The sequence below is a fragment of the Pieris brassicae genome, chromosome 10, assembly GCF_905147105.1.
Source record: "Pieris brassicae chromosome 10, ilPieBrab1.1, whole genome shotgun sequence".
In the NCBI taxonomy this organism is placed as follows: domain Eukaryota; kingdom Metazoa; phylum Arthropoda; class Insecta; order Lepidoptera; family Pieridae; genus Pieris; species Pieris brassicae.
In genome coordinates, this window is record NC_059674.1 from 18,732,441 (window position 1) to 18,751,459 (window position 19,019).

Here is a 19,019-nt window from a genome sequence, read left to right on the forward strand (position 1 = left end):
TTTCCTTTATCGCTCCACTTATGGACCAAAATAACCCACGCGCCAAGCTAATGAATCGTTAATGATATTAATTGTGCATATTGTAATGACGGAGTCGGTTACTTTTAAATGCACACAGTTTTTAATGGAATACTTCGAAATTTAATAGATTCGATTTGGTAATGTAATTAAGTTTAAACCCTGAGGTCGTAGGTTCGATCCCCGGCTGTGAATCAATGCACTTTCTGTCTATGTGCGCATTTAACATTCGCTCAAGCAGTGAAGGAAAATAACGTGAGGAAACCGGCTTGCCTTATACCCAAAATGTCGACGGCGTGTGTCAGAACATGAGGATGAATACCTACTTGGCTATTTGGCTAAATCTGAGGCTTAATCATTAAAAGATTGTAGCGCCACTGATTTATTTTAATTATTTAATAATGATAATGCTTCCAAATAGGAAAACGGTCACTGGAATCCTAGAAGGAAACTTGGAACTAGGAAAATTACAGCAAACAAAGCGAGAGCGATTCTTACAAATTTTTTGAAATGGAAAATAGTACAGCAAACCTCTTAACAGCTACTTTAAAAACCGTAAGTACGTGTTAAAGGTAAGTAAAAATGCATATCTTAGTATATTCACGTCCAATGGAGGTCAGGCCGGCTTATCTAACTTATCAAAAGATAAGTCAGCGTAAGCCGCACTTTCTACGAATGCAGCCTGAGAAATGCTACTTTATGAAGACCATAAATATGTTATGTGCTTAGTCGAGTATATGTACTGCAGTATAAGTTAACAAGCTTTGTCTATGGGAACAGAAAACCGTTGCATAATATAAATAAGCAACTGGACTCAGCTTTACAGTGCTTCTTATATAAAGATGAGCTGCAACTCATTATTTGGTATGACACAACACAAGAGGAAGACAGTTTAAACCTAACTAAAAAATTGGCAGTCATCAGTTTCTCCTTTGATTTTTTTTTCTTTTTTATATAGTTTGCAAACACAAAAAATAGAACAAAAGAACAGAGTGTCTTTCCTTTAATAGAGACTGTAATTAGTGTTATTGGACACTTCCTCATGTTAAAAATCCTTTTTAGCAAATTAAGTTAGAGTTAAATTACTTATTAGTCTCAAGTTAAGCTAGATTGTAATACTCCGTGATGTCTTACTCTTTCTCACATGTGAAAGAAATAAGAGACAAACGGTTCTTTTCCAAGAAATAAAAAAAATAAGATTCGTGAACATTGGTAAGTTCAATGTCCAAGTGCGCAATAGTACGCTAAATCTTCAACTATAGCACTTAATAAACTCATTTTAATTTAAAAATAAGGTAAATTAAAAGCACAATGACCGTAAAAAGTACATCTAGTGCACACATCGCATAAAATCATTAGCAAACTACAATTACATCAAGAACAATAGTGAGAAAGTGCTTCCACAATGAAATTCATCGCACCCTGGGAAAAACAATGTTACATTTCTCGTGTTTTTGCTAACTGTCTGTATTTGCAGAGCAAAATTGTATTTAAGAATGGTTTCATGATATTTGCGTTGAATAATGAATTTTGATAAGTTACTCTTAAAACTCTTTAGTCATTTATAGAGTATATATATATATATATATTAAATATGCCGGTCACATTGCCCGCGATTATGATAACAGATGGGTCCCCAAAAAGACCCTTAGTTGGAATGGCCCAGTGTAATGGACAAAAGAGTGTCCCACCAGAAACCTGGGATAGCGCGGAAGGATTGGTAAATGGTAGCAAGGGTGAGAGACAAGAATTTAGAAGAGGCTTTCACTCCGTCGGAGGTGTATGTTATACATCATGACGTAGACTTAATGTAATCCTCATGAAGTACTCGAATACAGGCGTTCTAATTTTTTTTTGTTTTTTTATTGATTAATTTAAGGCGTTGTTAATACGTTATATTCTCACAACCATGGCGCAGCAAAGCTGAGAGAGAATTATGGATGATATGCAATCTTTCATATTTGCTGAGAAGACCATCTCAACTTTCTCGTCCATCATTTAGCCTCAAAAATATCAACACCGATATCTACCGTATATTAAAAGCACATTGAAGTGTATAAATGTGTTGCTGTCACTGGGTTTTACGTGTGACAAATGACGCTTGAAAAATTGCCGCAACTTTTAGGTATTAACTTTTTAGTCAACGGATAGATTACAGTTTTCGAATCTGTTAAATGGGGGGATGCACACATTTGTTATAGAGTACAATACAAATAGTCATTTGTTTTGAATAATTAATCTCGTTTAAAACGGTCATTAACTACACACACCTGTTCGTATGTCCAAAAATTATAGTTTATGTTAGAGCGTATATCTAGTCGTCCTAAATTACTTTTGATATTAATGCAAATACAGTATCATGTATTATTGTGTCTCTACTTTTGTTAAGAACTCTACTTCTTTTAAAACACGTCATTTTTATGTACAACGAGTTTAAAGTAAATAAAACCACAAAAGTTTTGTTGATTGGATGTAAAGTTAATTCTATCAACTGATCCATTCTTAATGAGGGAAATTAATTTATTCGCTGTTTTCAGTTATTGAAATCTGTATTGTGTGGTAATTGGAGAAGCGAGTTATTTCTGCTATCAAACAAATTGACATGGTGTGTGTAAAACTTCGTTTAAACGTGGTTTACTGATTCATGGTCATTTTACATAAAAACTTAAAATAGAATTTGAAATATCGGTTCACTCCATGTACTGCGTCCTAAAAATTAAACCTCTTAAACGATTCCAATTCAAAACTAAGTTCTGTTTCCTGCGTTCTTTCGCAGTTTCGTCAAGGTCCACGGCGCGGTCGTCAATCCAGTTTACATAGACGACACAGTCTGTTTGCCACACCGGGCTGGACTCACCGCAATTCCGTTAAATACTATGAACGTTACCTAATAGAAAATTATTCTCTGCTTTATGTTTCATATTTTATATAGAGCGACAAGGAGCCTTTTACAAAGTATGGAGTAAACAAAAATAGATTTAATTCTATATATTCTTGAAACTTTGAACTCAATTTTAAAATATATGTGCGGTCGTAAGATTTTATACTCGTAGTTTTCTGAAATCCGGCAATTAGCCCTAGTATTTTGCCAACGCTTTTGGTGCAAATTCCACTATAGCTCAATATTACTCAGCCAGCACAATAAACTGCACTTGAATCGTCTATTGAGACAATAAAATGCGTTATGAATATTAAATTTAGCTCGTGCATTCAAGTTTTCCGCTTCCAAAGCCACTTGACGGGTAAAAATAAAGCATAGTCCAGGCATAATCAAAATCAAGCATGACTGACATAAGTGCATGGTCATTACATTGGAAGGGCTTTGGCTATACAATAGGCACGTGACCACTCAATGACTTCACTTTTTAAAATATATACAAATGTTAATGTTACATTTCTATACTTTTATTCTTATAATTCTTGAATTTTTGGCTAGAATTTAGGTATATTAGGCTAATTTTATATACAAACATTTTAGTATATTGAAAGGCAATTGAAATATGTATATAAAACTTTTACGTTAGCAAAGAGTTTGTCTTAGCATGCACCGAGTTCTACTCAAAGTATGCTCTAACATATACAATGTACTACATAGGTTCACTATAATTTACACAAGTTTCATAAATGTTGTGGGTTTCAGACAAATGTTCATTCAATTTGAACAACTGCAACTACTGCTAGTTTGAATTTAAACACGAAATAATGTTGCATTTATGCAATGAATCGTTTGTGCAAAGCAAAATTTGTACAATTATATATTTTTTTCCTGTTTTGTGATATTCCTTTTTAATGATTACAGGTTTGGCGAAAGCGTTATTACAATTGGTTCGGGCACTTTGTAAATAACTTTATTTATTGCAATTAAATAACATGAAAATAAATTAGTACTCTCTATTTCAAACAACATCTTTTTAGAGTTCTATTATAATTGTGTAGGTGGTATTTGCATTCATTGTCAGTAGAAGATCTGCTTCCCAATATTTCACTGTCAGACAAAAACTGGTACCTCGACAGTGAAATGGCACAGAAAATTCGCAACAGAGGACTTCCTGTCAACCGGTCCACGCCCGTCTCGTTCGACAGCAAAAACAACTAATAAAAACTGTCTAGAGAAATGCAATATCCTACGGAAATGATTAGACAGTGTGTCAAGACATCGTACGAATAGTTAAATATTATAGTACTAACGTCGGATTTTTCGCTAAGTCTCGGCGTAAAAACTAATGGAAACTTTAACATCGGCTCTATCTCGTCCGATAATTTTATGAGATTTACTCTAACTTTTGGTAATTTATTATTGCTGCGTTGCTATATCGTCATAGTAGTCTTATCACATGTTTAGGAACTACTCGCTGTAATCTCTTATCAATGACGATGTCTAGCAAATAAAGGTAATGTTAGTGACCCAGTAAACTATACAAGTACTCGTATTGGTATCTTACTCGGAACGTTTTTTGAGATATAAATAAACTTAACATTAGATTAGGGTTCAAATGTCTGATTCACACAACACAAAATCATGAAGCATATTTATTTACTATATACATCTAAATTTGTATAGTTAAAATTCTACTCAGAAAATATCGCACGAATAAATCTTTAGTAAAAAACTTGAATAGGCTAGTAATATTGTCACGTAAGAAGTGGTCTACGTGTTAAGATGATGTATGGAACGTGATTCATCCGGCCTACATCTCATAGAAATTGCAGATATGACCTGACCTTTGAAAAGACGTGACTGCCTAATTAACGACCGACTGAGAATTTTCCTAAGTTTAAAATTTAAAACCATATGAAGTTTATAATATTTTTTATACAACATCATCAATGTGTGTCATGAAATTGATAGTAAATAAAATTAGATTGTACATTATGTGTAAGTTTAAGTTTAGATTGTATGTTTCCATATACGTACTCTGCTTCGACTTATTATATTTTAGTAGTGGAATAAGAGTTACTAGATAATTAGTTAGTGATCTTTGGTTGGAAACCATGATAATTTGTTTCAGTTTTAATACAATTTATATCAAGGGTAATAAATGAAGTTTGTTCATGCATTAACAATGATATTCTTAAACACCGCATTTAGCATTAGTGGTTATTACAGATGCGTTCAAAGGCTGCTAATACCTATTATTGATGGCTACTTCCTGGACATAAATAACCGGTTGGATAAAGCCACTTTGATTGCACTTGAGTGAAAGCTGTTACAATTTGAATTACACTCGAATGAATCTATAGATCACAGGGTCTTTGACCTGTAATAATGGCCATTACCTTTGGGCTGTTATTAATCCTATAGATCTAATTATGAAAGAAAAAAATTAAGTGGAATAACTTGATGAATAACCGCAGGACACTTGTTTTGTCTTAGTGGTTTAGAAGTATATATAGTTTACCTATACATAGCACGATTTGGTTGTTAAACAAAGCTATTAAAAAGCTTTAGGTTCTAATATAAAATTATTCGATTGTCAAAAAAAATATTAAGTAGAATTGACATAACAACGTCATTGTATGGAATTTAAAGCGAAATCATTTTCTAATAATCATGTGAGGTGAGGATTCCACATCATTCGTGCATGTATAATATGACTGACAAACTATTTGTAATCATAATACCTCTCACGTTATAACAAATATCGTTATATAAGATCAATTAAAATTGTAAGTAGTACGGAAATTGTTCAAACTAGAAAGTTATACTGAAATATATTTCAAATAATTATTGCTAATATTATTAGATGGCAGTCGTTTCCGATTTTTAATATTATCGACTACGTCACCTGTCTTCGTGAACGTGGTAAAACACTTTGTTAAATCGAAATATATTTTGTGGTAAACCATAACTGAAATTTCACACCGAAAACTTTATTAGTTTATTATATTAAAAGAAATGCTTCATCAAAAATAATTCAGGCTGAAATGAATTATACGATGATCTTAATTTGTCTAACACACAATATGGGTCTCATATAGCTTTAAACACAACACAAAAATAAATTCAATTGACTTAAACATCCCAGGGTATTTCTGAGGCACAATAAGCTTTGGTCTCCGACATCTACACAAGCGATCAGTTCAATTTCACCGTACCCAGAGAGGATTGACCATTCGTTCGGCTCCCCACAGCCCAACATAGGCGAAGGCAATTTTAATTATAATAGCCACAAGGCCTAGCAACATTAATATTCAAGTAAACGTCCAAATGACTTCTAGAAACGGTTTATTATTATTGTTAATGTTTTGCGAGTCCGTTATAATGTATATCTCCCGTGAAACTTTCAAGTACCAGCTTCATGCTGGTAATCTTGAGGTCATAATCAGAATTGGTCATGACTTTGTGAAGAGCCGTCAGTATATCCCATTACGCCAATCTCGCAGTTAATACTTCTGTAATGCGCTTCAACGAGGCTAATGACACGACAGATGTGTTAAATTCGACTAAATTGTTTGGAATGTATGTAGATGTAGGATGTGGTACATTCAAAGCTTAACTGTGACAATTACTGGATACATGCTATGTTCCTATCTCCATACTTCAAATGGCATGGTTTATTAAATCCGTAATCAGAAGTCCTACTTTCTAGAAAGGAATAAAACTTAGGCATCGATAGAATTTATAGGAAAAATATATATTATAGTTTATATATTGTTAAATATTTAACAAATAAAAATAAATGCATTAAGAAAACCGTTTTAATAAAAATTACTTAACAATAATAATTTAATTCGATACTATGTAGTTATATTATAGAGACATAAAAAAAATACTTGACTCAATTTCGATGTACTAAGACGTCTTGAAACTGAATTCGGCATTTATCGACGTATTGATGTTGTATGTTAAAAATGTCAAAGCCAAGAATATGTCGCAAATGACAACTTACTTTCCACAACATTAAATAAATGTGTCATAATGTACGACTTCAATACACTGCCTTAGTATGCCTACACTGTATAGCATTTGAATTTAATACCTAACCAAGTATGTATATTATTTTTATATACTCAATGAAAAGGTGCCTGGAACTGCCAAGTCTCAAAAGTGGTGTTTTCTAAGAACTTCACGAGTCATCTTTAAGAGAGATGACCTTATTGTTTTAATAAGGAAAGGTAGTAAGTACTTTGAGGCGAAATGTATTTATTGAAGATGTTTTCTCTCTCGAAGTCGGTAACTCATGTCTGAGTATCATGGCCAGCTGTATACAGTATATATAATTTTACTCCACCAATTTCGGTCCTACGCTTATTTTACAACGGTGTATAATTTTGAGGACGACGCGTTTTAGACTTGATCAGTCCATCTCGTTGGCGGAGGTCCACTCGATTGTATGACCAAAGTACGAAATTCTGCTTCATCGGCATACAGCTGATAATTATTTGATTTGAATACTCGGAACAAACGCAGGCGCCAATTTCCCCGTACTAGACTATCTAAAGATGGTAATTATTTTTTGGCAAAAAGGGATACTTTTCTTTAATTAAATTCCAGAGGCTCTTTTATCTTTGCCTTTTAATAAATTTAAGAAATATATTAAAGAAAAGCTGTGTGAAAAGGCTTACTACAAAGTTAACGAATATCTAGTTGATAAACGGGCCTGGGACTAGTGCTAGACAGGCCACTTCTATTAAATTTGCGATATTTGTTTTACAATAAGTGTTGTTTGATGATTTGCTATTTTAAAAGAGTACAGGGATTTTTTTACTCCGGATTTTTCTCTCGTCCTACACCCTTTGCCGATGAGTAGGGACGTCTGCCTTTCAAATTGAATGATGTGTAATAAGTGAAACCTGTATCTTATATTCCATGATAAACATATATTTTTTAAACGGGTTTTAATATTGTGCTTGGTAAAGATCGATGGTTTGGTGCGTTTAGCGGCCCACGGTAGTCATAACACCACATTTCAAAAGCATCAATCCTGCCCTGCTCGGACTAGGATTGTACACGTTTATGGTTTTTGCTCTGTTCACTGCGAGACCATTGTTACTACTAGCACGAGTTCTTGGAACAGCTTCTCCTCGTGGTGCACGTGAGTTTCTATTCGTTTGTAACAATCCAATCTAGAATAGATTCAGCCATGCGTTGGTTGATGGATAGTCTCAATAAACAGAGAACATTAAATTTTTATAAAATCCAAATTATAATTCCAGAGACAATTATTACATTGATGACCGTTTTCTACATTCTCCAAAATCTAATGGCCCAGCCAACATCAGCCCGCGAGGATTTCGTGTCCGTTGCCAAGTTCTTTTACGACCTCTTTATTAATAATTGTTTCATTTCAGTGTTATGAAAAACATAATCATGGGTAAAATTCGTAGAAAAATCAGTTTGTTACCTTTGAATTCGCGTTCATCCGGACGCGGCCGAAGGATTTCATTTAATAACATGTAAGGTTTCTCCAAATCTAGTCAGAAGAAATACGATTTGTTTCGCGTTTCAATTGTAATATTTTATTTTATTACTACTTCAAACAAAAATCAATTAAACATCATATCTTTCAACTTGCGCAAATCCGAATACGTGATTCACAATAATCCACAACGCCGATAACTGTTTGCAATTCGTAATGAGAAATCTAAGATACTCCGATGAACTGTTTCTTGCACGCTTCACGGTAATTTAGCACAGATTGACTCGACAAAACATCTATCCGTAGTTAATCAAGTACCTATTAAATTCCAATTGCAATAAGAAATTATGATTATTACGGCCTAAATATGGGATTCTTTTAAATCGCGAAAATTGTACTGCGTATCGTCATAGATGTCAATGCGAAACGTAGGCATATTATGCTAATTTTTACGGTTTTTTTTTGAAATATCACAATTTTACAATGATATTTTTTAAGTATTTAAAAGAAATCTTCGGCCGCTTTTATATTATGTTCAAATTGTACAACCAGGTTAACGATATCAAAACCGTTTTAATTTAAAAAAAAAATATTACAACGATGACATTATGATAAGTCCATTTCAAAATAACTTTAATGAAAACAATATATAACCGTGATCAATACGAAACAAATTCTTAACATATAAACAGCGTGAACTGACTCATAGATTTACATTTTATCAATAAATAAACGTGTTACATTCACATATAGTACTACCAACATAAAACTCGTTATCATGTTATCAGATATGACGCACCGGTTTAGGTAACGTACGAAATGTGTATCTTATAAGAAATGTATGGGATAGAATGAGCACTTTTATTCGATTAAGGTTATTTAATACTTAATAAAAGTACGTTACCTGTTAGTGCTGCCAACATAAGCGCGAGCGCCGCCACACCTGTCGTCCTTCCACGAGAGGACCTCATTTTGTCTCTTTTCAACACGTTACAGGTTTACAACAGGAACAAGAGAAGAGTCAAATTTAAAACTCTGACTTTTCAACAGTTAACGTCTCTTGACAAAACAATGCACAAAGTTTTTGTTACACCTGCGTAACGTTCGCAAAGATAAAATACACTACTTCACTTCAAAAGTTTCTAACATTATGAAAAAAATACAATATGACGTGAGGCGGACGATATTTGTAAGTCCATCGCGATGGTTTAATAATAAAATAAAGTTCTTATAAGATCGCATACAGTTTAACTTGTTTCGACAGTTGAATCCGACGAGAAGTAGGGAGTTGCACACGACCAACTTCCACGAGCGCGGAGGCTAACTGACGCAAACGGCGAAGAACGCGGCGCGCGGCATTCAGGCAGGACGCGGCAGAAAGAGGAACTAAATGGCGTCAGACGTTGGCGGTTGGAGCCTGCGAAACGCAAGGATCAAAAGGCTTTTTAAATTTCGTTGATGTAACCTTGTTTATTACTTTTACCTTTTCAGAGCGACAAAATAAGAAAAATGTTAAAACATTGAAGCATTAAATCGAAGTATTGTAGTTTTTATTTATTTTAAAGTTTTCTTACTAAAACTTCTTACTATATCTGACCTAGTTTATTAATAAAAAAACTTTAATGCGTTCATTCAACTTAAATTGAATTTTCTTTCTTCTACTTCAAAATTCTTTGGCGTTTATTTATTAGGTATCTTATTTATAAGACAACGTGAATCCCATCTGTGAATCCATTTCAAATTGTAGTGTGAAAAGGGAGAGTTGATTTGTGACTAATCCAGTTCAATATCGTATGAGTCACGAGCGCCGAGCAATTTTCTAATTGAGTTCATTCATAAAATGAGGAGGCCAATGGAAATAAGTAGGTATCGTTATTATTACAAAAAGAAATTACTGGCTGTAATCCATCTGTAAGCTATGGATGTCTTTACAGGCCCAATATTTAGCAAATACGTTTCTTTTTGTTTTATTATTCAATTATTAGGGTAGTACCTAAAAAAATTATAATCTGATAAGGTGTCATCCCAATTAGATGACCTGGTTAACCGGAAAGCACAGGAAACTGTGATTTTACTTGGGTATTTTGTCTATTTATTAGCTAAAACTTTGTTAATTCATTGCAATAGCTTTGTAACAATAAACTCAGCTGAATCGTTGACGCAAAGATAATATTATTGCATCCGCGTGGCGACATACATCTACATTTTGGAATAATAAGAATATTTATCTTGTATATTAGTATTACAATATTTCGTAGAACTATGTTTAGTTATATAGCACAACCTGATTCAAGTATCTATTTGATTGTAAACAGCTTTGAGAGGTTAAAAAGCTGCGTAATAAAGTCGTCATTAATTAAATATAAATATACCCGAATAAAATTGGGTTAAACAATTAATCATAATAACCATACCTAATATCAATACAAATACCGATATATGATAATTTCATCACTGAAATTACTACATAAAATTATCAAGAGCTTCATTAAGCATTTCGGCGTTTATTTTATGTAATGGTCATTAGCATAATTAATGTAATTATAGGCGCAATATACCTCTATGTACCTTTTAACTCAAATTTACCTTTAATTTTATATATTGTATATAATAGCGGTGACCTACATTTTAATTTGATCCTGGCATGATGTTATAGTAAATCGGTAAATCCCCATACAATTTTTTTTTCAATTCAAGTTGGCACTTCCTGAGACTAGACTGTTCAAGCAAACGTACCAGCCAAAATACCAGAGAATTTTAAACTTATGTTAACTATTCTCTCTTGAAGCTATCAATCCGGAAAAAAGTGTTTTCTTTAAATGTAAATTGATTTAAATTATATAGGATCCCGGGATCTGTACACTAAACTCAAATAATATTTTTTTAATGAACAGTTTTGAGGACTTTATTTTTTTATATTCAGCAGAATATTTCCCTCGAGAGAATAGTTAACATAAGTTTAAAATTCTCTGGTATTATTTATTATAAAGTTATAATTATTTTACATAATTTTTAATTTTTCCGACGTTTCGCGTGGTTTACAGCGTGCGTGGTCACGGTGACTGATGACAAATTTTTGACATTCAACACCTTCAATTTACATTACCCTCTGTATCATCAGAAAATGATTGTGGAACATTAGAAAAGTGTATTGAATGCATAGTCGTTTTTTTTAATTGACTCTCTGTATGAACAAATACTCTGAAAAGTATCACCAGGTTTTACGATACCGGTTAGGTAAAGAAAATTCCAGCCGAAGTCAGGAAAAAATATCGTTATTTAAATTATATGTAATTAGCCCGTCGCTAAAAGGTTCGATGGTAATTAAAATCAGTTTTTGTGGGATATTGGTACTGGTGAACCAAGTCGAATTCAGAATTTAACTGCTATCGAAAATTGGACAAAACTATTCCCCGGCCGAATTTAATGAAGGGCGATCGGCCCTTGTTTTGAACGCTCAAATAGAATTAAAAAACTACCCCTTGTTGATAATCGCTCTATTTAGCAATTGGAAAGATTACTACTTGACTGTGCCATTTATTAGAATGTCAATCAAATAACGGACAATTGACATCCAAAAAATAAGTCGTTTTAATTAACGATTAGTTGCTTAGGCTAAATAAATATATTTTAAACTTTTTATGTTTTAATAATTATTCACATTTACCACAAAGATGTATAGTATCATGTAATGTATATACATATACATAACTTAGGATCGCCACGCACTAACAAGCCTTCTTTCGGAGCAAAGCATGGCACTGTGGTCGTGGGTGGCAGTGTCACTGACTTCAGATGAGCCCAGTTTAATAAAAAAGTTGTATAAATATCGTTATAGGTACCTCATAAACTCTCGGTTTAAAAATATTGAAAATATCATATATATTTTTTGTTATCTATTAATACAATTTCGAAATATTGCGAAAGAAAACCTCAACATGGGCTCCATGTAACTAATATACACAATAAATTAGTTACTAAAATACTTCATTAGTAATGAACCGTTTGATCTCAGCTTGTTTGGTTTCCATGGCATTAGGAGGGATGAATTTTTGCCCCCAACTGTCCCGGCGGATTACTCACAGGCTGGCGACTTCTCAAATCACCAATATCGTAAAGGTAGATGGCATCGCATTATAATCCTAAATAAAGCTACACGCCTCATCGTTCGTGCATGAAACGAGGATAACTTGCAGAGCTAAATAAATGGCTTCTAGGATTAATGACTATATTTTGCGTAGTTTACAAAAATATTCTCTGCAAGAAAATAAGTAAGTTTGGTAATAATTTTTCAGTGATTCTTGTAATTTTATTTGGTTGATTTGCTCGATTCACCTTAGTATTTCTCTTTTAGTTTTTTTTTCTTACTCGGGATGCCTGGAAGAGACCGCTTGTTAGTGATAAGGCCAGTTGCATCGCTAGCAATTTATGTATATTTGTTTTGATTTTAATGTAACACAGTTTAAATAAATTAATTAAATATGTTGTAGACACACTGATATAAATAGTGTATAAATAATACAAGTTACACCTTGACCAACTATCAATTGATTGGTTACAAGGTATGTAATTTGAACTCGCTTTTGAGAACTGTGTAAGGTTTGAACTCTAGAAAATATCAAATGTATTTAATGACAATTGACATTCTGATAATTCAGTTAATTATTGTTATTTTGGAAACAAAATATTTGTTTTTTCCTTAATACATATAACTTTTACTAAAAGAGCAAGTTTTGTAGACCGATAACACTGAAAGCTGATTATTTAAAGAACCTTTTATAATTGCATGATATTTTAATACACAAGATAAACCAACTCCATTTTCTTATTAAATCGGGATTTTCACCAAAGATTTATAGTATTTCGTTCTTAGTTCTTAAAACACTTGTTTTAAAGTTTTCATCCCTTTTACACGAATCTAATACAATAAAATGGCTTTCCATTATTAAAATATACGACTTCTAACTAAATTGAGTGCGTAGAATTCAGGGCTGCCGCAAGCGAGCTTCCCTAAGACTGAGAGTGCATTAGAGCCTAACGTTATGACTTGGAAAATGCGACACTTCTTGGGGTGCGCCGTATTTATGACATGTTCTTGATTTATTACCAACCACCCCTAACAGTTTTGTTATTTCTTAGTGATAAGGGCGTTGAACTTGAGAAGCTGAGACGTCTGACAGGTTGACTGGTTTGACGATAAGCTGTCGGGATTCAGCTTATTATGTTAGGCTCTATCTTGTCAGTGAAATTCACTGCTAGTTTTACAGGCAATTTATCGTGTAAAAAAGTATTTCTTTTTAATCGCTTCATGAAATTTTCCGGGTCAATTTTCAAAGATAGAATTTATTGGGAGATGTCATTTCAATAAATTCTATTTTTCATAGCGAAAGTACAGCCAAACTTTAAGTTTTCATTACCTATGTTGGTATGTATATACATGAAGTGCTCGATATGTTGTAAATATATATCGATCAGTTGCAAACTCATTTCATCTATGTGAAGTCAGCCCCAGTCAAAACCTTCACTTGCAGAATCAGCTACAGAGCTCCTTGCTACCTTGGAGAAAAATCGATGTAAATGAAAACTGCGCTTAAGAGTAATATAGGTAAAAGAAGGCTGATTTGAATTCACGTGACGTTTGACTATGATCGGGAAGGAATTTACAATTCGGATTGCGTTCAGTACATTATTCACATTTCATTTCACAGGGACTACGTTGGATGTACTTCCACTTTGTGTAAATCATGTGTAGCTTACACATGTTTTTTTTTAATTTTGAAATACATTTTATACGATAATATAAGACGATACATGCATTGTTCCTGTTTTGGAAAACGGCTGCCAAACTTGGGCCCTAACAATACCCAAAAAAAATTGGATGTATGACAAAGAGCAACGGAGAGTAGTTTACTAAATATAAACAAAACATATAAGGTTAGAAATATTTACATTAGGAGCACAACAAGGATACAGGACAACAATGAGTATTCGAAAGGACAAGTGGTAGATGGACAAGACACACCTTGTGAGGAGCTGAGAAGTGGAGTATAACTATAATGACATACTCAGAAATTGGAAAAAGGAAAAAAGCAACAGTACAAAAGGTAGGAAGATTGATTGATTAATTTTAAAACGTTGCGAAACACCTTTGCTAACTTATAATTATAAGGCGTTAACGTTTCATACTATTCACCCCAACACACAAACCCAGTTCCAATTTGGGTTATTCATAAATTATTCCTTCAGTCACGCGACGCAGTCGGTAATATCACTGACCTACCCTAAATTGCTAATCTATCATATATCATAATATGTCAGGGTCATGACTGCAATATTCAACATATTGTTTGTTAGAAATTTCTGTAAATAACTTGCTACCTTGCTGCAGTAGTGTTACATAATGCAAAATATAAAGAGTGAACATATAGCTGAAGTTCCAGAATTTGCTTGCCTACAGTTAAAAAGGTTTTCCCACTTAATAAACAACTAACTAACGTCGAAATAAATCGCAAGCTTTTGGTAAAAATGTCATTATGCCTGTAAGAAGTTAATAATTTTAAGCATTATTATATAATGAAATCAAACTCAAAATAACTTTATTCAACCAAGTACGTCAACAAAAAAGATTTTAAATTAATTCTTAATTTACATTTACTACCAGTTCGCAAGTCAAGGGCGTAGAGCGGGCAAGAAACTGTCCGCCATTTTTTTTAATCGCCAACTTTTAAGTCATATAAATGATTTGAATTGGAGGAAATCAAATAATTTGTATGCTTATGAAAGTCACCATTTGTTTCATACTACAAGGCTTCAAGAATATATTGACCACATAGAGTATATAATATATATAGGGTATATAACATTCAATTCCTTCAGTTGAATACCGTAAGACATAATGAATCTATTATCGAGGCCACACATCGGTTATAATTTGTTAAATTTTTTTATTTTCTTCTTTTTTATAGCCGTATCTCATGTCTAGTAAAACCCAGACATATTATTTCCTGACTATATTGTCTGGATACAGCGATTCATTAAAAAGAGAAAATGAACCTCAAGCCGATTTTATTGGAACAAAGCTAACTCATTCATCTGTTAGTGGACGCTCGATGGTCTTTATAAGACAGTGTCGAACAGCTCACATGGCTGCACCAGGTAGCTTTGTAATTAAATGGGTCGGCTGGCTAACGTATAAAGGGATGTTGTATGCTTTTATGGAAATATAGGAAGACACCGGCCTTTATGAGTAATATATTACGAACGGATGTAACTTTGACTGATGTTACAGTTTAGTACGTACTTTAGTTATATGCATCTGCGAGTTATAATTTATTACTTATTGCTATATTGCATAATCGAACTTAAATTGACGTTAGACTTGGTGACACGCTGATACAGCGCGAGAGGCAATGGGAAAGGTAGCGAAGGCTTTAGTTAGGTAATATCTTGAATCACATATTTACACGTTTTGCCATTATGTCATGGTGGTATTGCTAAGGACGTTTCAGCCTCTATTGATGTCAGTCGTTGTCAGATATATGATATACAATACTCTGAATTTAGTAATAGTGGAGTATTGCGGCTTAATCGCTGGTGGCGCGTTAAATATGATTCCTTAGGCAATGTTCAACCAACAATAATTTAGACTTTGAACAGTAAGTAAAATTTAATAAACATTCTACTTACACATTTGTATATGCTTGTAACACTCATAAAATATAATATGATTCGCAAAAATAGAATGCGTCGTTTCGTCAGTTGTCAGTAACTGTACGAGTCCTGTGAGCCCCATGTCAAAAAGTGACAGCAACTAGATGACAGCTAGCACGTGGCGGAGGAATCAGCTTTGTGAAATTGATTTGCATGCACAAATTGATTTCACGTGTCTGTTTAAAATGTGTTATTGTTTCTAAATATTTATTTACGAAAACCAAATTCGAGACCATTCGATTTCTAGTACAACTAAACTGTTTGTAAGTTCCTCTTCACTTGGAGATAAGCAGAAATTTAAAAAGTAATGCTGTCTTTATATCATAGAGCAAAATCAAACGCATCACAATAAAACTTATTTTATAATCTGTCTCTCAAATGACAATAATTTTATTGTTAATCACAATAGCGAAATCGCGTCTCCCCAAACCGATTTATAACAATGGCTTTTAAATCGTACTAAACACGTGTCAAATGTCGTGACATCGCTTCAATAATCATACGAGACAGCTTTGTGCTTCTCCTAATAATTAGTTTAAGAGTTTTACAATATTTTTAAAATATATAACTAAATAAAACTGAAACTTAAAGCATTAGCAACCATTAAAATTGAAAGTTAAATATTTTTTATCCTATTTTGTATTAATAATCTCATTATCAATAAAACATTTTATTCTAAACCCAGATCTATCAGCTGATTACACTTCTTTACAAAACTTAAACTTATATCAACAGTATTTATGTCCATTGAAGAGCGAGTTTAAATTTAGATTTTATTTACAACGGCTCAACAAATAAAGTATGTAGACAAAGTTATAATTTTAACACTATGGACGACTTTGATAAGTTCGTGGAATACATTTTTCGTTTAATATTTTTTAATCCTACTGGCTCCTATATTAACAAAATCGTTTTATACGATTCTAATAGGGGAATACAATAAGCAGTGCAATACGCGTGACAAATACGCGTCCTGTGTCATTTCAAATGCGCATAGACCATTCATGTAAAAAAGAGAATTATGCGCATCCATAGTCACTAGAGCGTAAAATCCTTGTCTATGGCGTTATAAATATGAACTCTGACATACTAGTACGCACATTATAATTATACGTTTTTGATTCATCTAGAATTTGTTACTTATCAATTGGGTGTACAAACTGATCTAATATTACTTATTCTCATGAATAAACTCAAAAACTATTTAGGGTTAAGCATTTATTTATGGGACAAAATTATAATTAAATTTCCAGAATTTCCTGGCTAAAACTTGTACTTAAAAATTAATAACCCATATCATGCCAATAACTTATTTTAAAATACAATTTTTTTCATTAAAATAGAACTTATACAAGCGAAATAAAATGCAGATATATTTTTGAAGTGTTGTTAGTATCAGTTCGCGTTTCAACGATCATCGTAATGACATTCGTTGCGGTGTCGGTGCCCATTAAACTGTTCCAACAAGAAAATTGTTGTTCCTGATAGTTTTTTGTTTCAAGTGTTTCCGATATCTCCTTGGAATATATAAAGATAATGTGCAAATATTCACAAAAGATATCAGACATTATCTAAAAATCATAAAATTAATAACAATTGTAACATAGCTCCTCAAATAAAAATGGCAATTCTATTTTAGTCACATTTTATGAAGCACGAAGGTATAAAGCCTGGTTTTGCTTTAATTCCGGGTCATTTTAACAAAACCTCGCACCGGGTTTTCGTGTGTTAAATCTATGAAGCTATCTCGCAATAACATTTGCGCCAATACACATAATAAATAGCTAAGTAAATCTATTAAGTGCAGAATATTCAATGCGGTTGGATGTGTGCAGGAATTAGAATTCTGAATAGATTAATATAAGTTGTGCTTGCGAGTCCGACGTTGGTTCTCGCATATTCATAAGGGATGTCCAAGTTGTTAGAAAGATCTCTATATAAACTATTACTAATAAAATGTTTACCATACCAATAAAGGTACATAATGTTTTCATTGAATGTTTTGAATTTTACAACGCGAAATTATTTTGTTACCAGACTCCTTTTTTTGTTGAAGAACATTTCTGTCAGTTAAAACTAGGTAAAATGGAACTTATATGATATGCCAAAAGCATATCTATGAGAGTATAAATAAAAATGAGTGGCAAAATATGTTGTTAAGCACAAAAATCGAGGACGACTGGACCAAATCGAATATTTTCATTTAAGTTATACCTTGAACTCTGAGGTAGGGTTTTATGGAGAGAAAAATTAGAAAAGGATAAAAAAGAAGATCTTTTCTGTGGTGCTATCTATCATGTGGAGTAGCTTCCCATTGGAATCATGTACTCATCTTCTGCCTAGTGCAACTGCCTTATAGCTCTAGAATTTGGTGAAGTTTTAGTCGTCACACATACTGATTTATGGTGAGGTTGCGAGCAAGTTCGTTCGGATGACAACTTAACCGCTCTTTGTGTTTAGCTCGAACGGCGAAAGATTCCAGTACCAGTTTCCGGATTTTCTCTTTGACAGTTCTCATTTTAAGGTGTTCGTGAACTTTGTCATAGATTATGTACCATAGTACTTTTGAAATTGCTCTCAGGATCTTGTTCTGTTGTCGCTGGAGTATACTTATGTTCGTAACACTTGCGCTGCTAAAATAACTAACAATATAGATCTAACCTTATCTACCTGTCATAAATGTCAAGTTCTTGTGCAGTATGCGGGAATTATTGACTTGTGTTATCGTACATAGAACAGCGCATTTCTATAAAAGGTTAATTCGCCAAAGAACTTTAGCCAACAATACATGCTTCCTGGATTGTTTGTCATGACATATCTTATTTTGATCAGAGATTATTTTTTGTATTTCATACAGTGGACAATACAGTTACAGAATACTTTATGTTTTAGAATAGCGGCATACCTGTGAAGCTCGCCTGATAATTGAGT

At 33.1% G+C, this 19,019-nt stretch overlaps 1 protein-coding gene across 5 annotated transcripts in view; it reads right to left on the bottom strand.

Moving 5' to 3' along the window:
- The window catches only part of LOC123714973 (fasciclin-2), an 86,314-nt gene extending 76,604 nt beyond the window's left edge, over positions 1-9,710 (bottom strand). For 4 of the 5 annotated variants that reach the window (XM_045669692.1, XM_045669691.1, XM_045669690.1 and 1 more), the window contains exon 1: positions 9,283-9,710. In XM_045669692.1, coding sequence (XP_045525648.1) covers positions 9,283-9,349 — 67 coding nt within the window. In that variant the 5' untranslated portion in view covers positions 9,350-9,710. The remainder of the gene's footprint in view (positions 1-9,282) is intronic. The other variant, XM_045669694.1, reaches the window with a different exon arrangement.
- Positions 9,711-19,019: the final 9,309 nt, after the last annotated feature.